The 19,923-nt window shown below is 33.9% G+C and overlaps 1 protein-coding gene across 1 annotated transcript in view; it reads right to left on the reverse strand.

The window, feature by feature from the left end:
* The window catches only part of Mapmodulin (acidic leucine-rich nuclear phosphoprotein 32 mapmodulin), a 201,675-nt gene that overhangs the window by 68,057 nt on the left and 113,695 nt on the right, over positions 1-19,923 (reverse strand). Inside the window, exon 4 of the mRNA XM_090411838.1 lies at positions 15,070-15,226. Coding sequence (XP_090267964.1) covers positions 15,070-15,226 — 157 coding nt within the window. The remainder of the gene's footprint in view (positions 1-15,069; positions 15,227-19,923) is intronic.

Consider the following 19,923-nt stretch of genomic DNA (forward strand, 5'->3'; position numbering starts at 1 on the left):
AATGGGAAAAGATAGTGATCCATCTGAAAGGCAGGTAACTAATGTGTCAAGAAAAGGCAAACAGTTATTAGATTCTTTTTTCTACTGTGAAGTAAATTTTGTGATGTTGGCTGTTTAGGTAGGTAACAAAATCCAAGGTGTCTTTATTCATGGGGCCAAATGACAAACACATCATCAACAAAGTGTAATCACACCAGGGGCTTGTATGTAGCTGTGGTAACTATTTATTTTTCAAAGTGTTCCATATAAAAGTTAGCTAAAGGGAGAAAGAGGGAGTCTACACAAAACAGTACCATTAATCAGTTGATAGATTTTTCCTCCCCATGTAAAGTAACCTGCTTGCATTGTAAATTTGAATAATTCAAAGATATCAGGGGGGGAATTTAGATGCTATTAAATTAAGTCTCTATTAGTGATACATCAGTAAATAAAGAAGTGACATCAAAACTAACCATTATGTTTCAATTTTTAAGGATGTGATTTTTAACTAATGATTTAAAATGGACTGAATTTTTTTACAAAAGTAGAGGAGTTGCCAATAAGGGAGGCAAGAGACTTAGCTATAACTGTGGCAAGTTTATAAGTAGGATTATCTAGAAAACTATTACATATTTAATAACTGTTTGCCTTTTCTTGACACATTTAGTCACCTGCCCTTCAGATGGATCACTAACTTTTTCCATTTACAGAAAGCCAATATACACAAACAGGAAGATATCTACATAAAAATCACATCATCCAGCAGAACAGTATGGTATTTTAAAAACACTTACACACAGAGCCTGAATGATGTGTTCTGATGAACACAGCTCTTAAACACAGAACTTAAATATCTGTGCCATATTTTCTTGGTAAATGGCTTCAATTCTTGCAAAACAGATAAAATACTACTACATAGCTCCATTAATTCTGCCTCCTGTAATACACAAAAACAAAACATTACTATTTTGTCAGAGAGAGATCAGAAAAGATGGCCAAAATACTAATAAACATGGCCTTCACACCACATGTTAAATTAGCAACTCCGATCCACTCTCCTAAGGCTCCATCCTCTAGCATATCCTTGAATGTATGAAGTTCCTTGCAACTGTGACTTGGCCTACTATGGGCAGACGGGAAGATCTGTAAACATCTCCCTTGGAGAACATAAATAATACGTTTGCTACCATTATCATTATGGCAAGTTAGGACTGACAGACCATGCTTTGGATACCCCCTTCACACAGAATTAGATGGAAGAAAACCAATGTGCTATTTAGAAGTTGTTACAGACCAGAAAGATTCTTTTTAGAGTCAGCCATGGCTATGAAGAATTCTAACCTGAACAAATATGGCTGCATTCATTTGCCAAACATTTGGGAGACTTATCTTAAGATCAACTCCTACATAGCTATAATACTATTTTTTTACAACATTAGAGGGTGCTAAATTAGGACTTGAGATCTTTTGTCTGTTACAATTTGAACTGTTTCGCTTATGCATTGTCGCATGTTAACTATAACATGCTGCTTTATGATCTGAAGATGCTGGTTTGAAGTCCAGCAAAATTTAAGCCAGTTAATCATTTTTATTTTTATTTTTTTTTTAAATAAAATAGTTTGTTTGGTGTTATTAATACTGTTAAGTTATGAACTTTCAGATTAGACGCTTGTTCAAATGTAATGGTTCACTCATACAGACATCCTTACTGATACTTAAGTCCAAACTGGATGAATACGACACTCACCTTTTTTAAGCATAACAATCACCATTGTTACGCATATTTGTATCATTAATATAGCTGCATAACTTAGTTACTCTTATGCACAGATTCTTACCATTCTTCCCATCATAAACTAATTTCCCTGATTGTCCTTATTAAGTCTCATACCAATAAATAATTTTTCCAGCCGTCTGATACCAAATGTATTCAAGTTTAGGCTGTTTTGAGGGCTTCAAACTTGCAGCCATTCTTTCTATATAGGCTATGCATTGCATCAAATTTGCAATTATAGCCCTTGTTTTTAATTCCATGTTATCATATCTAGGTAACATACTATTTTCACTTTCTCGGTCTTCTTTCTTGTTTCTTCCAGCAGTCATTTCATATTCTTTCTTATAATGCATTTATCACCAGAAAAATCATTTTTCCTACCAGAACTACCACCTTTTACTTTTCTTTTCTGCTTTTCAATTGCATTCATTAAATTTTTGTGGTTTTAGCATGTGGAAAACTTAGTCATCAATCTCATTTTCATAATTGAATCTTCATACTCTTGTGTCCTGAATAAGCATTAAAAAGGTTTATATTGGAATATTCAGGTCACAACATTAATTCTACTCTAAGAATTAATTCTATTCTACATTAAGGCAGAGAACATGGAACGTTGGCAATAGAAAAAATAAGTTGGCAATAGAAAAAAAAATAAATAAGGAATTGTATAAAATTGTATAAAGTGTTTAAATATAATCTGTATTAAGTCTGGGCCTGATAATAGAAATCCATGTAAGCTGGCAAAATCCATTTGAAAAACCCAGCCTCTTGCACTGAAATAGTAAAGCCTGTGAGTCAGGGTTCAAGGGTCACTTTTACTGTCCTGCATTATGAAAGTATTGGAAAGGGAAACCTAAGCATCTTCCAGGAATAGGAGGCAGACACACGTGCGAAAAAATAATAGAGGGAGCTAATGAGATTGACATGGACACACATGACCGAGTTGGCGCGTATCGCAAATATCGAGATTTACCGAGAAGAGAAAATTAAACAAAAAGGCCTTGCATGAAGATTCGAGATCTTTTTTTCTTCCTGGATTCCTGATCTCTCGGAGTGGTCCTGCTCGTTGTAGGAGGGAAGTCTCTGGCCAGTCGCGGAAGGCACTTAGTTCGTTCATTGTAGCGTTCGTATTGGGCCAAGCTATGTCCGTGTTCTAGGATAGCTGTGATGTTGTCGTATGACGGAGGGACTAAATTGAGCCGTCCATTCAAGGCGACATTACCGTGCCACCTCCCACGTTCGCGCGGAGATTCTACTCGCAAAGATCTACGGAAGATATCCTCCAAAGCGACTACATTTGAAGGCCTTGATGATTAGACAAGGCGGGAACAAGTTTTAAGAATTCGAGGATAGAAATGGTAACGTAGACTTTTGAAATACTAATTCCAGTTGTAAGAAGAGAGTGAATTTCCTGTGTGAACGTTTAAATTGGACTGAACTTAAAGAACTGTAAGAGTAGCCTACAACTAGATACGTGTCCGAGACAGTGTTAAGAATTGTTTGCCCAAGAGGCCGAAAGATACAAGATTATGTTAAACTAAAAGTGTAATTGTGCTGATGTGTTCACTGATAGCCACGTGTATCCGAATGGCTTAATGATAATCTATGAATTTTACTTTATGATTGTATTTAAGGTTATTAAGATTTAGTATGTGTGATAAGTACAAGTTAATTAGAACTTTTGATCTGAGTTGAGTGTAACCATATTATCCTGTTTTGAAATGTATTATAGTGTATCACCTTCAAGTTCATTAAATTGTTTCATCCATGTACTTGCCTGATCTGCCTATATTACATGAATTCAAAACTACTGCTCATAAAAATAACAATGAACCAAGCGGGATAAACCCATGAATACTAATGTAATAAGTAAGCCACGACTGTAAGAAAGAAAGGACAAGCAGGGGGGGGGGGGATAATTTATGCTTGATCAAATAATCATTAACTCTCTAAAGGGGTCACCCTGAAACAAGAATTCTTTCTACCTAGGTATTAGCTGGCGCAGCATAAATATAAATGTGTTAATACTTATATGGTAAACTTCTTCAGATTGTTTGTTTAGGACATAGAGAGGCCAATAGGACTGCGAAGCACTGAAGGAGAGAATATTTGATTGTAGAGTTTAAATTATAAGGGATAATTATGCATAAGTAAGGTACAGTGTTAGACAAGCTTTGAATTTAAGAAAGATAGAATACTGGATTAGTTAAGAAAGGGTAGATAAAAGGTAAACAACTAATTAAGTAAAGAAATAGCAAACAAGATAAGAAAAGGGCAATAACATAAATGACGGAGTCGAGAGGATAGTAAAGATAAAAACAAAAGGATAACAAAACGTCATAACAATACTATATAATATCCTTTTTATAGTAGTTTTTTTAGCCTACCAGATTATTGTTACACAATATCTTACATGATTTAGTGCTTTTTATTTTTTTTGTTTCTTGTATGCTTCTGATGCTTCTCTAATCACTTTAACCTTTTTAAGATTCTATCATCATCTATCTAATAATTTGTTTTAGTCTAGATATTTTCAAAGTTAATTTACTAGATATTGTTAATTTTTTTGAAAAGGCATGATTCTGTTCAATGGAACAATCCTCCTTGTTCACAATTTCATTGGTTCCTCATTGCAAGGGTTTGGTACAATTTTTTAGCACTACTTCAATATTACAGTATTGCTTTAATTCATTAACTACGAGTAGTTTATATCAACCATGAAAAATTAACTGGATTAACATTGCTGATTAAAACTGAATGTTACTTTGACATGTTTCACTGTTTTCAATGGATGACAGCACCTTCAAGAGATATCTAACACAAAATAAAGGATCTGAGATGTTTCCAATAGTTATTAAGATCTGTCAGCAATACAGACAGCGAAACATATTGGAGTAACATTCAGATTTAATCAATAAAATCTACAAGCTAAACTCAGTTAATTATATTTTTTACAGATTCCTTAGTGGCCCTTCAAGAACTGCTACTCTAGCCATCAAGAAATATTAATACTTGGAGACATAGCAAAAAACAAACTACATAAGGATTCCAAAATAATTTTCCAATGGATCCCATCCCATGTGGGATTAAAGGGAAATGAAACTGCAGATGAAGTAGCAAAAATGGCTGCAACATCCAGTGATACCACAGATTTCAATCTTTTTAAAACCACTCAAAAAGAAAACATGAAAAGAATGATTCTCCAGGACATGACTCACCACTGGTATTCAGCAGGAAAACCAGGAGCTAGCATCAACTCCAAGTTTAATTGTTGTGCCACTACCATGATCTCTCGCCTCAAGACTGGCCATACATGACCAATAAAATTTAGCAATGGCATAAAAGTCTTCTCCATCTGCAAAATCTGTGATATCGAGGAAGCATCGCCAATGCATTTACTAAATTGTATGAATATTTCCAAACGTGAACTTTATAACAACCAAGAAAAGGTGCTGTATAAAATACATGAATATGGGATAAAAAAAAAAAATTTTTAATTTAAAAAATTAAAGTAAATTATGCGCCTTTCCATTATATATGATAATAGGGATAGACTTTACAAGAGCATTGGTGGAGGTGCCATGGCATTAGACACAAGTGTTGCCATTACGAGTATTTTTCATATGCATTTACATAGTGACCTGTTGATTTACATACTTTTATTATTATTTATTTTTATTTTATTTTTTTATGATTCCCAAACCACAAAAATGATTGTAAAACCTTGAGTTATACATTTTAGTACCAGTTATTACATTTATTTTTCATCTAAAAACCATGCCCTAGACCAAACATGGAACTTTTTCAAGACACTTCAGGCATCCAAGTGGTGTGGTAGTCAAACACTGGCTCACAAAATTCATCTCTCACCTAAAGACCATCACAGACATTCATGCCCAAAGCAGGATTCAAATCCATAGCTTATTTGGCCAAACAGACTGATGATATAATGATATATTAATAAATTTATAGCATATAAGGTCTGCTAAAAAATTCTAAAATTTAATTTATTTAAAATACACCCCCAAATCAAAAAATTAGAATAATCAAAGAAAATGTGTCGAATGATTTGCAATTCTAATTTAGTAAATAGAAAATAATTATTACCAAACATGAATTAGCATTATTTAAAATCTATGCACTTTGTAGATTATATAACCATGTAAACACTTAAAAATATAATATATGAGGGAGGGCTGAAAAGTTTTCGATCTCGACCATAGATGGCAACACTATCGGTAAAAATTTTTTTTTTTTCTAAGTTGGTACATCTGTCATAAGCATGCATGTGAAATTGCAAGTCATTCTATCAAGTAATTTGTTTTATACAACTGTCTGAAACAAAAGTGCTCTCTGTATTCCTTGAAATGGATAAAATTGAGTATCGTGCGGTTATAAAATTCTTTGTAAAAGAAGGTTTAAAGCCAAAAGAAATTCATTCGAAGTTCATAAACGTTTATGGACACTCTTCTCCTTTGTTTTCGACAATTAACAAATTGGCTGCTGAGTTTAAACGTGCCTGTGCCAGCCTTGAAAATGATCCACGTGAAGGACCTCTAAAAAGTGTAACAACATAAGAAATCACTGATTAAGTGCACGATATGGTATTGGATGACCGTCGAGTCAAAGTGTGTGAAATTGCTGAGACAATAGGCATTTCAAAAGAACATGCAGGATATATTTTGCATGAAGAATTGCAAATGAAAAAGCTTTGCGCAAGATGGATGCCATGCTTGCTCACAGCATATCAAAAATGCACTCGCATGAAAATCTCTGAACAGTGCTTGGAGTGTTTTAACAAGAATAAAACTGATTCTGTGTGTAGATTTATTACTATGGATGAGACTTGGATTCACCATTACACACCATAATCCAAACAGTGGACAGAAGCCGGTTGTTCAGCACCAAAGAAGACAAAGTCGGTTCCATCAGCAGGAAAGGTCATGGCATCAGTGTTTTGGGATGCTAAAGGCATTTTGTTTATTAATTATCTTGAAAAGGGTAAAACAACCAGGGAATATTATTCCGATCTTTGTCCGCAAGGTTAGCCTAGTGGCTTTGCGCTTTGCAACCATATGCCTAGGGAAGGAGTGTCCTAGGTTCGATTCCCATCAACAACGTGAGGAGCTCAAGGATCTTCCTCAGCCATAGCCTATGCCAGTTCTGTAGCCCGGATAAAATTGGGGGGAGGGGGGGACTAGATGGTACCGTGAACTCCCGCATAAAAGGGAAACGCTGTATCATCACACGGAATTTATTTATTTATTCCGATCTTTTAACCAGACTAGACGAAAAAATTGGTGAGAAAAGACCCGGTTTGCAGAAGAAAAAAAAATCTTCTTTCATCAGAACAATGAACATGCCCACAAAGGTGCTTTGGCAATGGGAAAATTAAGGAATCTGCACTATGAATTGTTGGAACATCCACCCTATTCTACAGATTTGGTTCCCTCTGACTTCTATCTCCTCCCAAAACTAAAAACTCTATCCTCGCTGGTTAGTGTTTTTCTTTGAATCAAGAGGTATTTGCAGCTGTGTGTATGTGTAGGGGGGAAGGGTTTGCAGATCTTACTGAGAACCACTGTAGGGAAGGGAAAATGGCGCTGGAGCATCGTGGGAACAAATGTTTTAGTCTTGAAGGAGATTATGTTGAAAAATAAAAATAAAATTGAAATTATAAATTCATTTCTTCATTTAGGCCGAGAACTTTTCAGACCATCCTCGTAGCTGCTCTATCTCTACTGGCCTACAATTGCTGTCTGTTTCGTGCTATGCTTTCACTTCTCATTAGTCATTCGTGAAGGACTGTTCATTATGTATCTCAAGTCTTGTAAATTACTGGTAATTTTTGCTCGAAATAATAGGAAAGAAGATGACGCTGTTTGGGTTTCCAAAAATCCCCGCATATATATTGTGCCACAAATTTTTAGCTTTAATTATGGGGAAAAAAAAGTGAGAATTATATTTGAATAAACATGGTATTATCACATATGCACGCCAAATATTTATATATGCAAAGTATGTAATTTAATAAATAAAAATGTATGAATCAATTCGAAACACTAGTTCCAGCACTAATTAATATTTTGAATTTAAAAATGCGGCACTTTAACGCAGCAATTATAAGTCATTGAAAAAGTTTCTTTTACTACAACTGAATTTCTGAAAGTTTTAGTTAGGCTAGTTTTGTTGCTGTTTTCTATCGGTCAGCTTATAATTCTGAGATGAATTGAAGTGATAGCCAAATGGAGACAGTGAGAAAGTTGCAGGTGCTTCCTCTGTTTCGTTATAAGCACAGTCATGACAGAAAATGCAGTTTCACAAAGATATGTGGTGGAAAAACAAAGAAGAAATCTCATTGATATTTCATGTAAATTTGGATATTCATTTTTCATTCTTATCCAAAATTTTGAATTACTCACAGAATTAAAAGTACTTTCCAGTCCTTTGTCTGATGATAATTCAATAAGTTGAAGGGTTTCTTCATGGGGAAAGGGCTGCATCTTTGTGTTCAATAAAGTATTATCCCTCATGTTCGGGATAATACTTTTCAAACAACAACTTCAAGTGGACTGCAATATCTGACACTGAATTCTGTGAATAGAAATCACCTGCTTCCATAATATAATCTGAGTACGACTGAAACATTTCATTATTTCTTTCTGCAATCATATTAAACCAGAGTTTGAGTTTCTTTTTGAATGAATCGATCTTGTTTCAAGAATTAAATTTTGTTGTATCTGGACCTTGAAGTTTTAAATTCAACTCGTTTATGTAAGAAAATATCTTGCTGAGATATGCCAGCCTGGCTATCTATTTCTTATCCTGGAAATAATGGGACAGGATCACTTTTCATATCAATTAGAAACAGCTCAACTTCCTTTTGGAGTTCATATAACCTCTTGAGAACTTCACTGCAGGACAGCCAAACACAGTTCTAGAGATGCTTCAGATATCGGAAACATCTCTAGAACTGTTCTGAAGGAACAGTTCTAAATTGCTCTGTTGCATCCTGTTTAATTTCATTTATGTCTTGAAATCTTCATTGATTAAATACAGATTTTAGTTTAGAGAATAAAAAGAAGTCATAGGTGGGGCTAAATCTGGTGAAGAGAGTGGATGAGGTACAATGATATTCTTCTGAGCCAGACACTCGCAAGTTAAATGAACTGAATGAGCCAGAGCCTCAGCACAAACTTTCTAGCAATCTTCCTCATTTCCAAACCTTCCATCAGAATGTGGTGGCAGGATCCAACAGATTCCTGTTTCACAGGCTAGTTCTTGAATAGACTGTTCACTTTTTTGAAAACAACATGAGCCATCAAATCATGAGTGCAGAATGCTGGTTGCATCCAGAATTAGAGTCATCTTCAATAGAGTTGAATCAACTTCAATAAAGCTGGTCAAACTTTAAACCTTTTGAACCACTCAAATGTCTTGGAGCAATTGAAGGAATTGTTCCTGAAAACTGTTTTAAGCATTTGATATGTTTCAATGGCTATTGTGCCAAGGGTAACACAAAACTCAGAGAACACATACACATCATTTCATTAATTCCTGACATCAGAACACTCAGAAAAACATTGTTCATTCTTCAAAGCACTGTGGGTGACTGAGGTAATGCAATAACTTTGGTAGATTTCAGCATGTGTCATGTAATGACATCTATGTACATATTTGGTTACAAAACAACATGCTAGCATTCCCAGTTTCTTTATAATAACTGCCCCAGAACTTTTGAAGGGACTTTGAAAAATAAAAAATTTTTCATATATTTTAATTTAATGGGAAAAAAAAATTTACAGTAATTAACAGTATAATAAACCCATTCATTGTACACAAAAACCCTTGTGATTGCCATGATTTATACTTCTTTGTGTTCATTTTATGGCACCTTATAAGTTGTCATCATCAAATTCCTACCATGTACCCTCAAGAGGTTTACAGGATATGATAGTACTACAGGAAAAATTTATATCATTACCAACTTCCTATCTACAACTTTCCTCCAAATCAGTCTGTTACTTGTCAAGACTCCAACATTATCAGATCTTGGTACAAGGCACTTTGTACCATATCAATCAACCTATATCTTGGTCTTCCTCTGGGTCATTTTCCTGCCAATCTCACAGAGAATATTTGTATTGCTAATCTTTCCTCTCCCATTCTGTTTAAGTGACCATACCACCTGAGATTAGCTCTGCTAACAATGTCAAGTTGTTTCCTAATATCCTCGTTTTTAATACGATATTGCCATTCATGCCATCTGTTCATGACTCTAATCTTTCTCAGGACTCTTATACCTGCTGTCTCTAATCTTTGATCAAGTGTTTTACTTCTGACCCAGCTCTCAGATCCATAAGTTAAAACTGGTTTGAACACTGTCTTGTATACAGCTAATTTAGTGTTCAGATTAATTTCTCTCTTATTCCATATGAATTTATTCAATTGACTTCCTACCGTACCAGCTTTGTTGATTCTGTTGTCTATTTCTATATTTAATTTACCATCTTCAGTAAAAATCGTGCCTAAGTAGCTGAAATGTTTTACTTGTTTCACAAGTCCTTCATTCACAACACAGTTCACATTTTCCATGATTCTGCCTATTTTCATTGTCTTTGTCTTTTTATTGCTGAACTTCATTCTATATCTATTACAACAGTTATTCAATTTAGTCAGGGAATCTTGCAGACTTGTAGCAGATTTATTTAGAAGTATAACATCGTCTGCATAAAGCAAAGAGCTGACATTAACATCTCCAATTCTGATATCGTGTTTAATACCACTTTCCTTTATAATGTGATCCATATAGATGATGAATAACACAGGGGATAATGTACATCCTTGTCTGACACCAGATTTAACATTAAACCATCATCTTGTACTTCCTTCAATTCTAACTGCTGACTTACAACTCAAATAAAGACTGCATATTGCTTGATATAATGCCCCATTGAAACCATATAACTGTAGTGTATTGAATAGCTTCTCTGTTGGCACCTTGTCGTATGCCTTTTCCAGATCGACAAAACTTAAATACAGATCTTTGTTATATTCTCATGATATCTCAACTGTTTATCGTAAAGTGATGATCTGATCCTGACAGCTTCTATTTAGCCTGAATCCAGCTTGTTCTTCACCAAGCTTTTCTTCCACAATTCTTCTCAACCGTTTCTCAAGTATACTTGGATAAATCTTGCCAGGAACACTCAATAGGGAAATATCTCTGTAATTCTCACATTCAGTTTTATTTACCTTTTTATATATGGGTACAATGAGAGCTCTACTCCAATCACCGGGAATTCGTCCCTCTGTCCAGGCCTTCTGAACTATGCAGTGTAGCCACTGTAAGACTTTCATACCACCATACTTCAGCATTTCTGGTCAATTATCATCTACTCCTGCTGCCTTTCTACATTTCAGGGTTTTGATGGCTTTTTCTACTTCAAGTATGGATATGTATTCCTGACTGTATGCCTGTTGAGTGTTTTTTTACCACTGTGCTATCATTGCTTGTTTCAGTTAGCAATTTTTCAAAGTAATTACTCCATACTTCAAGGATATTTTTTTCTACCGTTTTCATGTCACCTTTATCATCTTTAACTCCTTTTACAGCACTGTTACCTCCATTTCTAAGCTTCTTGAACAACCTCCAGAATATTTTGCCACCTTGAAAGTTTATTTTTCACTTGGTTAGAGTATAATAAATTTAGTTTAATCCTTTATCTAAGTGTGAGCAAACAAAGTTTGCGCCTGAAAGTATCTTCAGGACTGGGGTAAGGTGGTACAACACCAGGGCACTCCTTGCCAAGGTAGCAAGTTACCAACATTCGTATCTCACTGGTATCTCCACTTGGGCCTGGCTCCCACTGAAGAGACATCAGTAAAGGTCGAAACTAGTCTGGGTTGTGGCCCTTCCCTTAATGCATAACATTAGACATATCTGCAAGGAGATGTGTTTTGCATTATGGGAGATACTGAGATAGGAGTGTTGGTAGCTTGCTCCACCTTTGCAAGGAGTGCCCTGGTGTTGTACCACCTTACCCCAGTCCTGAAGATACTTTCAGGTGCAAACTTTGTTTGCTCAGACTTGGATAAAGGATTAAACTAAATTTATTATTTTGCCACCTTCTTGATATTTATTTTCTATGTTCTTGCCAAAGTCATCCCATGACTTTTGTTTAGCTAGTTTTACACAGTGTTTAGCTTTCTTACATTTGTCTCTGTATTCTCTAAGAACATAAGCAGACTTATTTGCCAGGAACTTCTGATTTTTCTATCCTTGCAGACAACCTCACCACATGCCTCTCTAGCTGAATCCATCAGGGCTTTCTTCAAGGCATTTGCCACTGAATCTCCAAGGTTTGATCCCTGTTCTCAAACTCTTTCATTTTTTCTTCAATAAACTTTGTGTATTTTAGTCTACAGTTCACATCTGAAAGCTGCTCAACTTTTATTCACTTTAAAACTTTCTTACATGTTATTCTTTTCAATATAAAATTCAATTTTATCCTGCTCAAGACTAAATAGTGATCACATCCAATTTTAAATCCACTGTACACTCTGGTGTCCTGCACCAGGAAAAAACATCACTATCAATAATAACATAGTCAATGAGACTTTTCTTATTCCTCGCCTCTTCTCTCCATGTGAATTTGTGCACATTTTTATGTTGGAACATGGTGTTAGTAATAAGCAGTCCATGTCCTGAGCAGAAATCCAACAGGTATTTGCCATAATAGTAAGACATCGAAGTCTTACTATTCAAATCTTGAATAGTTTTACTATATAAGATTTTGTGTTAGAAGTTATGATAATATCATTTGTATATTTTATGAATTCACATTGACCCCCTCCTCAAGCATTCTTTTAGAACCTTAGCTAACACTATTTGTGGGAAAATATTAAAACTATATAAAGAAAGAGGATGTTGTTATATGGCACCTCTTTGTCGGTATACCACCTGTCTTTATATAGAGAAAATTGCCTGCTTTTTATGTGTAATTATAATGACTTTTTGGAAAGTCTAATATGTGTCTGTTAAGACTTCTGTTTATTAATAAATTTCTGTCAAATGAGGTTCACAACAGAAAAGAAGTTTATTTTTTGATATCAAGAAATCTCTGATATTATACAGTCCATATATTGAGAATATGGTATCTGTTGTGCTTCTTTCTTAAAAGAATTCCATAATTTGTTCTTCATAGAACATTTACAATGTTTTCTATAATCTGATAAATATGTTATTCACATGGCTTAATGTGACTGACTTATCATTGTTATAGAGACCCCCTTTTTTTTTTTTTTTTTTTTTTTTTTTTTTTTTTTTATAGGCAAGTTTGAGTTGCCCATTTTTCAGGTTTGTTATATGTCTTCTCCCATCAATATTCTGTTAAAAATTTACCAAGACATTGTATAGTCTTTTGTTCTTTATTTATTCACAGGTTCTGCTTGAATACAATCAGTTTCTGGTGCCATTGTATCTTTAATTTACTGAATTGTGGTAAAGAGCTCTTTTTCATAATTTCTGCTGTATGAAGAGTTTTGATTTCAATTGTTTTTTAAATCTAGTGTCTAAACCTCGGCATATTTTGACCATAGGATTTTTAGTCTCTGTATTTCCTGCAGGTCATTTAGCATTACTGTTACAGATGTTTTGTGCAAAGAAACTTACTACAGAAATGACTTAGAAATTATTTCAATGTTTTAAAAGTAAAAAATCATTTTTCTTGTAAACTTCATGAAATGTAGCAGCTTTTTTGTTTGTTTGTTCATCCAACTTCATATTTATATCTTGCAATATCTTCAATGTTGTCTGTGAAGTTATTCACTTAATATATTTCTTCTTGACTCTACATGGCCTTGAATTAGGTGCATAGCAGAAAAAAGAAGTATCTTCTGCATGGTCTGAGACTGTTTTGTTCATGGGGACAACATTAATTTCTAATTATGTAAATTATCCATACATCAAATGATATTATTTAATCTATCCTTTATCTTTAACATGAATCGAATGCCTTCTTAAAGCTATCTTAAATTGTCTGCATTCCACATTTAGTTGAAGGCCGTTGCATGTATTCTCCTCAATGTAACCATAAAAAATTAACTCCATATATCAGTTCTAAAATTGTTCCTCGATGACCTTTTTCAGATGTTGTCTCATTCAACCAGTTATCAGAAGCTGGCTATATTATATGGTCTGAACTAACTATTGGGAGGGGGCTCCCAATATCCTCAATTACTTAAGCTAACAAATAAGAATCTTATCACTAACATACCTTAACACGTTTGTAAAAGCTTCTCTCAAAATTCTCAAGTGTAATCCATATCCTTAAGCTCCAGTCACTGATAAAAAACAAGTTGGTTGCTTTTGGATCAGGTAAAAAAAAACAGGCTACATCATCAAGACAGCTAACATCTACATAATGGAAAGGAAACCTCAAACATCTTAAGAAGATGACACCTTTGCCCTGTAGTCACCACATCCCCCACTCTAATATTTACATATACACAAATTCATATAGGTGAAAGAGGTGTGATCTGGAAACAAGACACTAGGTACCTATGCTGACAGAGAATCAACTTATCCAAATTATACAGTGAAAGGACAAGATTTGAGTTACTAAAATTCATATTCACCCAAAAGAATCACATTAATGTTTACTACCTGATACTATTCACTGACATCTTTCAACTCAATATATGCGCATGACATGCACAAAAATTATGCTATAATCAAACTATTCCTGTTAATTAACTCAGTTATTCAATGAAGATTACAGAAAATGGTCTATATGCACAGAAGCCAATAAAAGTCATACGTTATACTACCATTTCTTTAATCCATGTTTTTACGTGATACAGCAGTGACATAATAAACATTATCATTAAGCATGCATGTGCACAGGTGCATGCACACACACACACACACACACACACACACGTTTTTAAGTAGTAGACATATTACTAATTACAGTGATCTCTCAATATCAGAACCACAAATAAACAAAAACTTCAGCTGGCTAATATCCTTGAATCCAGCAGCATGTCATACAATCCTGGAACAACATTGTTTAGTAAAATATTCAATTAATATTACTTTCAGTTAACAGATCAGAATCAATTTTTCAGCATGACTGGACAATTGAGAAATCACTATATAAAACATGTCAGGCTCACAATCACTGATAAAAAAGAAACTTGAGGATAAAACTCAAAGAATAATTTTAAATTAAAGAGTTAAACTTCAAATGATGTCCAATTCAGATTGAGCTGAATGAACAGATGAACCTATAAAAATTTAGATATCAACTTACCATCTTCTTCAGAATCATCAGCTTCTTTCTCCTCTCTGTCATAACCATCTAAATATTTTAAACTAGAAATAAGATTAAAAACTTTCTCTCTATAGCGATCAACATAAGTCACTTCACAATTGAAAAGATCAAGGTTCTTCAAATTACTGAATTCTTTCTAAAATGAGACAAAAAGGAAAAAAAAAAAAAAAAAAAAATATATATATATATATGTACACACACTTTACACAGGTCATGTGATTAACTTTTTAAATTATCTATTTTTGGAATACAGAAAAAAAAAAAAAAAAAAGGATAAACACATAAAGGAAAGAATTTTCTTCACTCTAGATAATATCCTTTAAGGAGACTAAATGAAAAATTTAAGAACCAATCTAAGAAGGATGATAAACAGAAAAAAAAAAGCATTCATGGAATTAAATCCAGAATAAGGCTTTCCAACTTTTCTTTAACAGATAGCCAATTATACACAATTATTTTATGGTTTATGGGCAAAGAATTTTTCTTTTGACATATTACAATGCATATTAATAAGACGGTGTGCAGAAATAGCACACTGTCTTATTAATAATAAGGTTTTAAAAGTTATTGCATGTAACAGAAAAAAACTGTCAGATCATGTATATATATCAAATTAACAAACTTGTTCTCCCAAGCAATCAGGATGATATAGGAATCATTCATGTTTAATGCTGAAGTGATTGTTTTAAGAAGGGAGACCAAAATAATCTAATTCAAAAACATTTACTTAACAAGTTCATATCTGGGTAAACTTCTGCCAAAGCAGTGTACTCCAAATATCTGCAAGGCAAAAGAGAATACTATGAAGAAGGTGACATACTTAATTGCTTCAACTGGCAGATGACCAAATCTAGAAATGACAAGAAGATAATATAAAGAATATCCATTACTAACATAGTCTTCACAAGTTGATCAGCTATACTAAACTTTCTTGAAATCATCTAAATATGACAATTTCAGTTAATTGCACTTGGCTGAAAGATTGCTCCATCATGCCCAAGGAAGTAACAGGTTTTAAAAGTTACAAGAAGCAACTCTCCAGGGTAGAATACCATCATAACACCTGGAATTTTCTATTTCCTGTCATCATCTTATCCAATAATATCCTAAATCACTGGCAATGTTTCCTAATAAGTTTGTTTGTTACAAATTTTATCCTTGTCTCTCAATTATCGGACCCACAAATAACCAAAAAACTTCAGATTACTATTATCCTTAAATCCATTAACATGATGATAAGATAAACACTATCATTTATACCTTGGTGACAATCCATATCTCTGACACTATTAGATTTTCGTGAAAGTAACCAATAATAGAATTATATCATATCAGAGACCTTAATTCATAGTACACAAATTTATGGCATTACAGAGAAAATAATCTCCCTTGTTTCTCATCTGAGATATACCATACTGTATCTAGCACATCAGTGACAGTTGCTGCTTGTGCTACTGTCAACAGATTTAAACAGTCTTTGATAGCACGTAGTCCTGTAAAACTACAACCAAGATTTGCAACGTCACTGTGAAAGTTTATGCTAAAGACAAAACAGGGGCTTAATTAATGCATTTTTGTCTGGGCCCAATTCCAGTGAGCAGATGAATCAGACAAGAATATTCATCAAGTCCTATATTCTTCTCCCTCTTTCAACTGAAATCTCTTAAGCATTAAAAGTCATACAGTATTTAAAAAAACTATCTTCTTGTTCCCTAAAAAATTAAAATTTTCATTTATGCAGACGACATTAACCTCCTTGCAATGAATCCTGGAGCTTGAGTAACCAACTGAAAGAATGGTTTAACTCAGTTCAACTGCTGAAAAAAGAAGGAAAATAAACAAGAATATATTGTAATGTTGCTAATGTCAGAAACATCTATCGCAAATACCAAGAACCAAATAAACTAACAGAGGAATATCGAACCGGCAGTAATAACAAAAAAATTAAAATATATCTATACAGTGAAGTTAAAAATGGCAGAGAGAAAGCAGCAGTAATGTTTCTTATTTACATTGTAAAATATCAATGTAGCTTAAAAATACCAAAGTGCATTACATCGATTTTTACATAGGTCAAGTCCCATGAGAATATTGTAAAAATAACCTTGTTTGTCTCTGTATAATTTGTGCTAGATATTATTGTAAATAACCTTTTGAAATTAACTGCATATACTCCTTTAACAAGAAATATTTTAGAGTGTTAAAAACAAAGGCAATGTTTTGTTGCCAGAACGTTGTGTATAGCTCTCTATGAGGGCATAAGAAAGATTGTTTACGAATTTTGTGTGCAAGAGAAAGTGCTTACAAGCTCTGCACGTAAACACCTCCAAGGTCAGTCTAAACGGTTCAAACAACTTTCCGCTAGCCGGCAACTTATGATCAAAAGAGTGCGCGGAGAAAACAGAGAGCGGGTCGAACTTAAAAGAAGATGAAAGTCATGCCGAATTCTTTGGGGTTTACGATCCTTAGTGCAAGGACCCGAGATCGCAAAATAAAAGGGGACTGAGCCGAGCATAAGGGGGCTTCCAGTCGTCAGGAGAAGTTGGAACCAGAGAGGAAGTGAACTGCAGACCATAAGTGGAGTCCAAACCAGAGCAGTGGCGGCAGAGAAAAGAGGTGAGGCAAGATCCCAGCTCTGATTTAAAGAGGAGAGCCGAGATCCAGGTGCCGAGAGAGCAAAAGGAAAAGCACTGTTACCAAAGAAAGCCAGATCAGTCATCGGCAGTTACGGTCATAGGCAATTAGTAGCAGAAGTTCCCGAAGTAAGGATTCAGAGGAGAATTGCCCGTATGCTGAAACCTCTTGTATATGTGCTATTCGAGTACTGCAGATCGCAGATCAAAAAGCTTGCTAATATTCTGAAGTGATACCGCTGTAGCAAGATACTCCTGAAGGAAGCCTAAAACTCAAGATGAAAGAAAAGCCATCAAGACTTTAGTAAGACTGTTGTTAAATTGTGAATGAAACTATGTTGTGTAATTTATTTATTTTTCATTCACATTTAACATTGCTTATTATGTATTAATCATGATTTGTATAAAAATTAATTATTACTATTTAAATATTTATTCTAAACTTAACCTACTATTAATTTATTAAGCAATAATATGTGCAGAATTTATAATAACTAAAGTATATATATGATGTAACGAAAAGTATTATTATAATTAATTCTATACGTAATGAAAAAGCTGATTAAGTAGCTTAAATATTCTGTTTATTCTTATTTGTGAAAATTTAACGTTATGTAATCACTCATGTAGTAGTAGAGCATTGTATTACATTAGCGAAATGTTTGTGTTCATTTGTTGTCATGGAGACGCATGAAATAAACAAGCACGAGTCGAATAGAGCGTGACCTTCGGACTGAAAGGAGAGAGAAAGGTATAGAAGATTTTTAATTAGAGAGAAGAGAGGAAGTTTTTGCGGAGCGGGAAGGAAGGTAGGATACAAGCAAAGGAAGTGGAAGAAAATTATAAGTTCTCTAGGGCAGAAATTCATGAGAATAGTGTTTAGAAGTGAGCCAAAACATAGTGAATCATATACTTAGCTGCAAGTGAAGTCAGCTGTGTTGTAAAGGAAAATTAATGCCGTATCCGGATAATTAAAGAACTGGACATTCAATGGAAAATTCTGATTAGTTCCAGTTAGTCTAGGATTACGTCTTAATTCTATGTTGCCCTGAGAAAAATTATATTGAAATTAACTAGTTTGAGAAAAATAAACAAGGAAAGATATCAGTGCCTTATTGATGTGTTTTTTTTTGAGTAGTGAAGCGCAATTAACAGTAGTTCAGTTAAATCGTTGGAGAATTTTTATTAATGTGTTCTGCTAACGTAAATAAGTTAATTCATAAGTGTGCTCACAATTAATTGATGTATTGAAGATTGTATCTGGTAAGAGTAGTCATATTTGTTTGTTTATTCTAACATTAACATATCTTCGAAGTTCAAAGTCCGAAATAAGATTGCTTGGAATATTGTCTACCTTGATTAGTGCTTCCTGTGAATTTAAACATTAAGTACAGCTGATGGATATGTGGAGACTGATTAAATAAGAAGTTTCATTTTATTAACTTGAGTTAAGAAAGCTTGTGATTTTGAAGCTGTGAATTGTATGTGAAAGTTTAGAACATTGAATTGGCATGAGTGACTTAGCAAGATGTATTAAGTTAATTGTATTGTTTCATTTAAAAGCAGAATTCTTGTATTTGTTATATATATCATATATTAAATGGTTTATTTTGTTAATCTAAATATTGTGTTTGCCTGAATTCCTTTTTATTGCACCGTTCATAAATATTCGAATCTTGCAGGAACCCCAAGTGGAATAGTAAATAATTCGGCCTAAATAAATGAGGAGACTGCTAACTTAATTAAGAATTGATCCTACTATTTTATATAGACTAATCTAAAAATAGTGTGGCGCAGTATAATCATAAATTTCCCTACTTTTGGATCGGTGATCAATTTGCAATTAGTTGTTATATTGATAAGAGTGACTTGAACCAAGATGGCGGATTTAGAACATAACATGAAAATAGAACGTCACGACACTGTTGACTGAATGTGCAAAACAGGGCCCCTGTAAGTTACTTCTCTTTGTACATGCATATTTTTTCTTATAATCTAGAGATATGTTGTATATGGACTGTTAAGAATTAGTTTAATAGTAATAACAAGTGTCCATAAGAGAGTCAATTGGCATGTTAGAAGTTGATAACTAATTTGTAAAAACCTCTTTGCGAGTAAACTAGAAGTTTAATAAGTTGAATTTGTAAGCAGAGAGTAAATAAGTTTTAAAGAGATTATTTAGTGAAGTGAAAGAGTTCTA

Source organism: Typopeltis vanoorti, chromosome 22 (assembly GCF_054136105.1).
Source record: "Typopeltis vanoorti isolate ZY-2024b chromosome 22, IOZ_Tvanoo_1.0, whole genome shotgun sequence".
Classification (NCBI taxonomy): domain Eukaryota; kingdom Metazoa; phylum Arthropoda; class Arachnida; order Uropygi; family Thelyphonidae; genus Typopeltis; species Typopeltis vanoorti.